Source organism: Acanthisitta chloris, unplaced genomic scaffold, assembly GCF_000695815.1.
Source record: "Acanthisitta chloris isolate BGI_N310 unplaced genomic scaffold, ASM69581v1 scaffold22996, whole genome shotgun sequence".
In the NCBI taxonomy this organism is placed as follows: Eukaryota; Metazoa; Chordata; class Aves; order Passeriformes; family Acanthisittidae; genus Acanthisitta; species Acanthisitta chloris.
In genome coordinates this window covers 69,545-79,454 of record NW_008676876.1, presented here as the reverse complement: position 1 = coordinate 79,454, position 9,910 = coordinate 69,545, and the positions used below count along the sequence as shown (strand labels likewise).

General features: G+C 36.8%; 1 protein-coding gene across 1 annotated transcript in view; it reads left to right on the top strand.

The window, feature by feature from the left end:
- Positions 1 to 272: 272 nt before the first annotated feature.
- BIRC6 (baculoviral IAP repeat containing 6) overlaps positions 273 to 9,910 on the top strand; it is a gene marked incomplete at both ends in the record, with an annotated part of 78,746 nt that continues 69,108 nt past the window's right edge. The window contains 3 exons of the mRNA XM_009076310.1: positions 273 to 422; positions 2,771 to 2,996; positions 7,280 to 7,440. Coding sequence (XP_009074558.1) covers positions 273 to 422; positions 2,771 to 2,996; positions 7,280 to 7,440 — 537 coding nt within the window. The remainder of the gene's footprint in view (positions 423 to 2,770; positions 2,997 to 7,279; positions 7,441 to 9,910) is intronic.

Here is a 9,910-nt window from a genome sequence, read left to right as displayed (position 1 = left end):
GGTTTCCTTTGTTAATTACCTTTTAAAACCCTCCCCCTAATATTTTTTACATTTGATGCCATTCATAACTACAGTATTTTTGTAGTTCTATTTTGCATGTGCCCTGAAAAAAATTATAGTAAAGCAAAATGAGTATTCCTGTGTAATCTTACTGGTTTCAGGTCCTGCATAATTACTGTCATAATTGCATAGCAGTTGAGCTGCAAGCCTCTCCTGTGAGTTGAGTTTAGCTGTATGCCTGTCTAAACTTTCTTCTTTTGTGATCATTTTAGGTGGAGAACTTCATTTCCTTCAGATTGGAGGCACCTGCGATGACATAGATGAAGCTGATATACTTGTAGATGGATCTCTTTCCAAAAGTGTAGAACAGTCCTCAGAAGGCACCAAGCCCTTATCTAACCCTTCTAGTCCAGGCATTGCAGGTAAAGTGCAGATGTATAAATGTATTGTGAGTAAAAATACTTTTGTAATTTTTGGAAGTTGCCTATGAAGATGATTTTCAATTCTTTAGTACCGTGTTGCTTCATAATTTTTTTCTGCCCGAGGTTGGAGTGGAAAAGGAACTAAACCATTCATGTAGCTATGGCTTTCATAGAAGTGATGTTAATTTTGTGTGTGCATGTGTGTGTTGGGGGGTGTCTTTGCTTGCAGCTGTAGAGGGCAAAAAACACTGGGAGAGGACTGACTGGCAGTACAGGAACCATTTTGGATCATGACATCTTTGTTCTCAGGAGGCTACTTGCTGTCTTTCTCCCAAAACCCCTGCTTGCTGTCTGCCTTCTAACACGAAGTTGTGCCATACTCTGTTTGGGTGATCTCTGATATTATTCCATAAGACTCAGCAAAAGAGGGAAGGACAAGATACTTTTTGCCATAAGATTATTTGTGAGCAGCATTACAGCAGTTCCTTTGGGGACTGAATTTCTCATTCTCTTTTTCACCAAAGAAGCCATTCCTGAAGTTTGAAAATCACTAGGAAATAAACTGTTGTACATATGTGAGGGGAAAAGTCTCTGCGCTTTCTTCTGCACCCTTCTTTTGCTAATGGCAAATGAAGCAAAAAAAAATTAAATTTTATGAGTATCAGGGACATAGATGTGCTTCAATGGATGCATTCCCCGTACAGTAGATTATCAGAAGATAAAGTGACTTCCAGTCCAATGGTAGCTTTGACTAACCTGGTGAATCAAATAGATGATCATTGCTGTTTAAATTTTGACAGTACTGTAAAGGGGATTTTTTCTTTTCTTTTTTTTTTTTTTATCTCTTTCCCATCCATCTCAGTATAGACTTCAATATGGCTTATTGGAACAAAAATTGGAACAAATTGATTTACTTACAGTGACTTTGAAGTCTATACATATCTTTAGGGATTGAAAGCACATTACATGTATGTGATTGCTCTGAATATTCGGAGTTTGTATTTGTTTCTGTTGGATGGGGAAGGAGAAGGAAGCAGAAGAATCCAGCCTACTCGAAGACAGAGTTGTTGTACAGTTTGAGCTATGATCGCGCTTCTCGTTGCAGTGTCATCCAGCTAATGAGGTTCACATTTGGCAGTTAAAAACGTGAAGGCCTTTGCTGTATTACTGAAATTCAATTTCTTCAGCATTTCTAATTTCCTCAGCATTTTCCTTCTGCACAGATTGAAAAGTAGAAATTGTTGTAGTTGCAATAAGAGTGAATTTTTTACCTTTCACTGGGTATCTCACATTGAGCTCAACCTGGCTTGCTTTGCAGGATAGTTTTTAGATTCAGAGTTTACTGGGAGGGTGGTATTGGTATTGGTGTGTTATTATCCCCCCACCCCAGGTGGTGACAGTGGTAGTCAGGAATCAAACTTTGTCCTTTTGAAAATCATAATTTCTTTACAAGTAATCTCCAAAATGTATTTTTAAGAGAAAATGTTCAAAATAAAAAAAAAAAATTGTTGTGCATGTCTCATTTTCCATCAAGTGGGTTTTTTTGATTTTGCCTTTGTCTGAGAAAATATGATTATTTTTAGAGTTTCTTTGTGGTTTCTTCAGGTGTTTAGCTGCCTGGGATATTTCAGTTTTCAGTACTTCAATTAATATCCTTGTTTCCTCAGTACAAGGCTTGAATATGTAGACAGGAAGACAAAATAATTTTCTAGGCCCATTGTCTTTTGAGTGCATTGCATAAAGTATGTTTGTTTTTCATCTGCCCCTTTTCTGAGATAAACTGGGAAACTTCCACAGCATTCTAGTAATCCACCATAAAACTAGTCTATATTGATAAGTAGGTACCAAAGTAATACATTAAACAGTGATAAAAATGTTAAATTGCATACTAATTGTGTGTCTGTTTTCATGAAATATAAAATTTTATTGTATTTTAAATCTGAGTCAATAGAGACATGTTTAATCAGCTTTATATCTTCAAAGTATAGCTGGCTGATGACTTACTCCTGCTGCTTCTGGCTGAATCCCAGACAGCCTGCTCAGACCTCTCAGTACTTAGAAAATTTATTCCAAAGGAACTGCCTTCAGAGGATGCTGGCTGCAGGGCTAGGGTTCTTTAGTTGCTTGTGTTTGAGGTTCTTTGTAGTTGTGAGGGTTTTTGTTTGTTTAGTGTGGTCCCTTTTCGTGTGTGTTTTGGGTTTTGTTGTTACTATGCTTTAACTGAAAAACCTTCATATAACATGTAGTTATTTTGATCTATAGCAGTTTGGATCCACTTCAGACTGTTTATAGGATGTTCTGGAAAAAGTATCTCTGTATTAATGAATGTACGGTCTGTAATTATTCAGGAGTTGATCTTTTGGTGGACCAGCCATTTTCCCTGGAAACACTGACATCCCTGGTGGAACTGACCCGTTTTGAGACCTTGACACCACGATTCTCAGCCACTGTCCCTCCCTGTTGGGTAGAAGTCCAGCAAGAGCAGCAGCAGAGGCGACATCCTCAGCATCTGCACCAGCAGCACCACGGGGATGCAGCTCAGCATACTCGGACCTGGAAGCTACAGACAGACAGGTGTGTGGGGTAACAGCTCAAGGAGGAATCGTGTGCATTGCTTAACTATAGGTTGTATAACTGTACAATCACAAATTTCCTGCAATTTAATTGTTTTTAAGTAGTGTGCAAGTTTGAGAACATGGAATTTCAAAGATGATAATCCCTATTTGGTTGTTTGTGTTATGGGTCTTTTGTGAGATTGCCAGAGTTGTTTCAGTGGACCTTGAAACAAATTGAAAAGTCAAGTTTTGAACTGGTGTATTTTTATTTGCCAAATGTGGCCATTTCATTATGTAATTAGACGAGCACTTTTGCCAGAATTATAGATATTCTTGATAGTCTCTGTAAAAGTCTGATTCACCCTTCTTATGCATACACACATTCTTAGTACATTTTTTAATTGGAGAATGCAAGCTGTGGGTGCCAGTATGACTAATTAGTTGTCCTAAATGGAATCGTGTTGTAATTTATTTTAAAACACGAAGATAGAATCCAGATTCATGTCTATTCATGTCAAGATAAACCTTTATATGCAAGACATTTACTTAAGCCACCATAGAGCCCTGGTTGTGCTAAAATTTAGGCAGTATTTTCGTGGAAATGAAGAGCAGCAACATGGTATGTGTAGTAATACTTAGTTTTCACATGTGACATGAGAACTTGGAATTTCTCTGGGATCCTGAGGAGGAGAGCAGCAGTGTTGCAATCTCCTTGAAGAGTTGCTTAAAACCTATTTGAAGTAGCTTTACGTAGTTTCTCTGAAAAATCCTTCGAGAAACAAAATATAGATAAAAGTTTTGTTGTTGCTTTATTAAGGGGTGTGCATAAGACACTACCAGATCTTTTGAGTCAGGCTGGTACACATCTGTTCCACTGATGTATGAGATTTGGATAGTGAAGCAGAATATAAATAACCATGCAGTATAAACAGTGAAATGGCCCAAGGATGCTAGGGAAACTAGAGATCATATGTGAGGCAAAAAAGCTTGTCATGTGAACAAGTGAAAGCTGGCATGTGCTAATGAATCCTGCCAGGTGGGAAAACAGGTAATACTTGCAGGCATTTCCAGGGCTGACACTTAGCAGGAGCTGAACTTGCTTTAATGAAATATTCATAAGCTATGGTTTAAAAACCTACAGTGCATTGTAGGCTTTAAAACCTGTATTTATCGTGTGATTTTGCTTTGTGTAAGTAAAATATTCTGTATGTAACAAGTGGAAAGCTTCCTTGCAAAATAACTTTCAGTTAAAACAGTTGATTATCCAAGTGTGCTCAGCAACAGCTGAAAAGTAGAAAGCTACCAATGTGAAGATATAAGGAAGCAGACAGTGAAAGGTCCTGGGTATTAATTGGAAGGTGATAAGTGGAAAATTAGCTTACAAATATTGTTTCATTAGAGGACAAGAATTACACCTGCTGCAAAGTAAAACAGGATTGTTAAAGAGGTAGAGTTAAAAGTTTTGGTTTAGTACTGGAAGTCTTTGACAGCTGCTAAATGAGTCATGATGAGGATGATTAAATTACAGTCCCTTTGTTCTTGGGGTAGAATCTTAAGATTGAAAGCAATGTTGGCTCTTAATTAGAAGTTACCCTGGGAAGAAATTTTTCGATTTCTGGATTATTTTGTTGGTCCTTATTATGAGGTTCCTTTTATCTCCTCTTTGAGTGCCTCATGCTGATACCTATCAAGATGTGAGATTACAGGGTTAGATGGATGAGTAATGCAATTTGATATGGTAATTCTTTTGTTTCACAAATAGATAGAAAGAGATAATCCTGTAAACGTGTTTAGAGAATGGCATTGTGTTACACTTATTCTCTTTCAATCCTACTTTGTTATTTTAAAAAGACAATGTAACATAGAAACAGCAAAGCAGAATCTTGTTTACCTTGTGAGTTACCTAAATATCAGTATTGTCCCCTCTGAATTTAACTGAAATATTAAATTGGGTTAATAATTTTTAAAGACACATATGAATTCCTAATGTGCATGGATAAAACAGTGACATCTGAGTGTCCTGGCTTTTTTCAGATTTATATAGGAAATATTTTATGCATTAATCTTGTGCAGACAAGATACTGATGTGCTTTCCAGTGTTTAAACTCTGGAAATGGGTCTGCAGCTCAAAGTTCAGTTGTAATTGAAGATCAAATGATGAGATGTTCTGGAAAAGGAATGAATAAGTGTGTTAGAAAATATTTGGTAGTTGTGAGAATGATGGTAGATTGGCATTTAGAATACAGTATGTATGTTCTTTAAAAAGATGTTATACATTTAAAAAGATTTCAAAGGTGAGAATTGTTGCTAAAAACTTGTATTAGAGTGAGAAAAGTGATATTTAGGATGGATATGCTAAAATACTCAAAATAATGAGGAAGTAAATTGAATTTTTTGCTGCTTTGAAACTTTACATACGAATAAAAAGAGGATGCATTTAAACAGGCTGATGAGAAATTTTAGAACTGTTTAAAGGAGAGTTTTCACTTATCACAGAATTAGATTGTGGAGTTTGCCACAGGTATAAGAAAGTGTCTGGATTAATGTGAGACCTTCAGGGATGTTCATTATTCCAAACTTGCCTATTGTGCATCTGCTGCTCAGTTCTGTCAGGAACAGATTTCTGGAGCAGACAAATAACAGTTGTAATTGGATATGGATGTATGCATTCTATACATGTATACAGACTACTGCAGACAGAGTGGATTATTATTCAGTTCTGGTTTTGTACCAGAGCTTTAATTTAAACTGGGTGAGCTGAATATTACTTAGCCTTTCAGAAGTCTGGCTCCTTTGAATGTCTCATCCTAGTCCATGCTTTGCATGACATGAAAAAACATCCCCAAACCTCTCCCTGTTTTGCACTGGGCTATGGGTTCTCCAAAGCAGAGTAAAGCCATGAATCATTCTAAGTATTTAGTATTACATTTGCTAACAGAGGATTTGGGATTTTTTTTTGCCCCAGAGCTGTAGGATGAATTTTAATTTTATTTACCTCAGTTATTTGTACAATTACCTGAAAAATCTTCACTGTTACTTTTTAAATCATAACCAGCAGCTCTCTTTTGTCCATCTTTTGCTTCTGTCCATCCTTCCTCCCAAACTCTCTGCTTTTCTATGTTGCTTGTTCTGGAGATCTGGCATGCTATTTCAGCATTAAGCTCTTGTAAGTGTGTTCTATGTGTCTGAGGGAGATCTGGCCTTCAGGGATATTAGTGTAAAGAATTGAATACATTTGCAGCAATATTTAATCTATTTTTAAATTATTTTCTGTACAATATTCAACGTGTAACATTACTTGATTTAAAGTAACTTTCTGTAATTCAGATGTTAGAAAAAATCTAAAAGCTGTTTATAGCAGCATACTCAGTTTCTCTGTTCTCAGTTATACAATTAAATAATCACACTATCAGAGTTTCTCGTTGAAGAAAATTATTTACTGCTAAATTGAGAAGATCAGGAAGTTCAGTTATTTTTAAAATGTATACAAACAGAACAATTGACTCATGATAGTTTTGTTTTAATTGCTCTTTGATTTGAGCTAATTTTCGCAAACCCTAGTGTATCAAACTATGGATGGGATCATTGAGGGATACTTACTTATCTCAAGTGTACCTTCTTAAGTGTAAACCAGAGTTGTCCTCAGAAGGAAAATGTGACTTATTAAAAGAAAGCTGCACCCATTTTGAACAGCACAGGCTTCTAGTGTGCACCTGGTGAGAGGTACTTCTCATCCTGTGCAAATTATCAAATGTGGTTTAAAAATAAATTTGAAGCTAGTATTTTGAGTCTCTTGGATGTGGCTTTTGTGCCACTGGAAAGTGACATTGGTAAGTGTTAAACAATGGGGAAGGGCAACTCAAGAGATTCCAAGGTACTTATGTACTGTCATGCTTTCATACACTTCACTGATTGGTAGGTCCTTTTTAGTGTTGTGCTTGTTTTTCCTCGTACTTTTCTTTTTCATGGAAATGAGTAAGTGATATTTATAATAATATGGAGACAGTACTGCAACGAAGGTAATGGGGAATCGTTCCACTGCTGCTTTTACCCGAACATTGTTTTGCCCTGTCTTGTCAATAGTCCTTTTAATGGCTTCTTCACAAAATTGATGTAGTAAATTGCAGCTTGGAAGACCTGTACTGCAGAATTTCGTGTGGATGTCAACTAACACAAAATAGGTTTTTCTTCTCATTAAAGACTGTGCATGGATGAAGGATGCACTGTGTGATGCTGCCTGCTTAGTCTCAGTTTTGTCTTAACACTGGGTTATTGTCATCTTTTTTTTTTTTCCCCTGACAGCAACAGCTGGGATGAGCATGTCTTTGAACTGGTTCTACCAAAAGCCTGTATGGTTGGACATGTGGACTTCAAATTTGTTTTGAATTCAAACATCACAAACATTCCCCAGATTCAAGTGACTTTACTGAAAAATAAAGCTCCAGGCTTAGGCAAAGTCAATGGTAAGAAAGAACTTAAGATATCTTTCAGAATGTTATTTCTTTTTGCAAACTCATTGTTGTCTGTGATGTGTGTTACAAAATCTGCTTGAAATTGTCTAAGTATTTGAGTTTTGCATATTTCCATTTTATTCTATTTCTCAGCATCATGGTCTCTTTTCACTAACCATGTTTTGAATGTAAATTGGGGAGACAGACAGGGTAAACAGTTTCAAAATCCTGACTTCTGTAAAAATAAAAGTGCATAGCTCAAAAAGGTTCAACAGAATTATTTCTCCGTACTGCTTGAATCCTACAGTCGTTAAAAAAAATACATTATCGATTGTAAATCATCCTAGAAATTGACTAATGAAACAAATGGTCTTGAAATATTTTTAAAAATTATAATAAATTATTCCAACTCACAGAAGGAAATTATTTGCCAGTGCCTCTTGGATACATAAGAGAAAATAGCAAGGCTTTTTTGATGGCATTAGATAAAACCTGGCTTCCTTGGGAATTCAGTCGTCATTTGGCTCGTTAATTAAACTATGTGAAAGCTGAAGTATGATTTCACCTTTTGTTCCTTACAGCTTTGACAGTGTAAGACCAAAGTTGTCTTCTTGCCTTGGGAAGACTTGTAACTGGGCTCTGCATCTTACTAGTTCTCAGGGAGCCTGTGAGGGGGTAGCATAAATTGAAAAGTCACTTCTTTGATGTGGTGGAGTCTGTGCCTCCATTGGGATTTTCCTGTGGTGAGAGTGTTCATTGCATATGCTGCTGCCCTGTCTGCTAGGAATGGAAGGTGTTACATGCAGCACCTCCTTTTATTGAGGCATTAATTGGTTATCTTTATCTGGCCACCTTTTCTTGAAAAGCTTCTGGGAACTCAGTATTTCAGAGAAATCTTGCTGTCAGATATTAAATTGGCTGCTGGATAAGAAATGTGTTGGGGAGAACAGCAGGTGTGATCACAAAAGCTGCTCTTCTTTTTTTCTACTTTTTTAATGGCTAAGAGAATTTCAGTTAAACAAGGGTAACAGAGCTGTAAATTTCAAAAAGGAATACAGAAGTACCAAAGATCATTGATACACTTTCACACAACTTCTCACTCTGTAGCATCCCCCAGTGTTTAACAAGGGAAAAAGTGTGCTGCTCCCTGAAAAAAATCCTGTAAACTGGTTGTTATCCAAGAAAAAAATATTCTAGCATAGTAATGTTCTTGGAGAAAAACCTGTTCTTTTAGACTGCAAGATGATTTAGAGTTTGAACAGAATTGCTAGCTGGGACCACAGGGCAGCAGTCAACAGGTGTTCTTTCAGGTTCTTCATTTTTTTAATGCATGAAGTAAAACCTTAGTTTTTATATGTAGCAGAGAACTTTTCTAACAGTGAATAAAAGAGGACTCATGTTGCTCTTCTGAATGGAACCTGCTTTGTTCTCAGCATGAATTCAGTCCATTGCAGGTCTGGATGTCAGAATTAGTCTGAAATCTTCACCTGTGAAACAAAACAATAGAAGAAAACCTAGAGTATTGTCCTTAATGTTTCAGTTTTAAATATTTATGAGCAAAGAGCTCCATGAGTTGGTAATTCTTTGGAGAGATTTGATTTGGCTGTGAACTGGATTGCCAGAGCTTTCTGTGAATGCTTTACAGCACAGCATACTGATCAGAAGACATGACAGAGCTCTTCCAGCAAGTGACATTTCACTTCTTTGCATGCAATGTACTGGAATTTGCTTTTTCTGTTATAGATAGGGTAGAGAAGGCATGGAATGGAGGGTCAGGGTATACACAGGCAGTCTGGAAAGGACTGGGAGATGCGTGAGTAGCTGCAAGGCAGCCTTGGCAAGGTCTTTTTTTGGGTTTTTTTATTCAGTAGGTTTGGAGAGCCACAACTAACCAGCATCTTCCCAAGTGTTACTGCATTGCAGTTGTTTCCTGCCCTTTTTGAATTTCTTGAGTTTTGGAAAAGGACCTTAGTGACATTTGCCTTTTTTCTATACTCTACTGAATAAATTAATAGGGCACTAATGATTTAATTATAAGGTAAGATGAACCTAGATAATTTATATCTGTGATGGATCTTAACCAAAATGTTCCAATCCTAGGGAGAAGTAATATTCAGGATTGTTTGATGGTGTGTTGGCTCTTGAAAATGTATAAAATCCTCAGATGATATTCAATTAAGTCTCCCTGTTCCCTTCTTTCCTTCTATGGAAGGGGAAAGGAGTTGACATTTTAAGATAATGAGACCCAGGGAAGATGTGTAGGGGAAAGTTTCTTCAGTCATTTTTTTGTATGACAAACTCCAGGAACAGTTAAATATGCAGTGTGTAGTAGTGGGAGGGCCAGAGGCATAATTCTTCCTGTTTAGAACTAATGGGTTTGGTCTGACAATTAATTCACTGTATGTGCTTCTTGTTAATTTGCTCACATGTCCTCTTCACCTGTGATTCATGCGACCATTTGATTGAAGAAAGGGCTGTATTT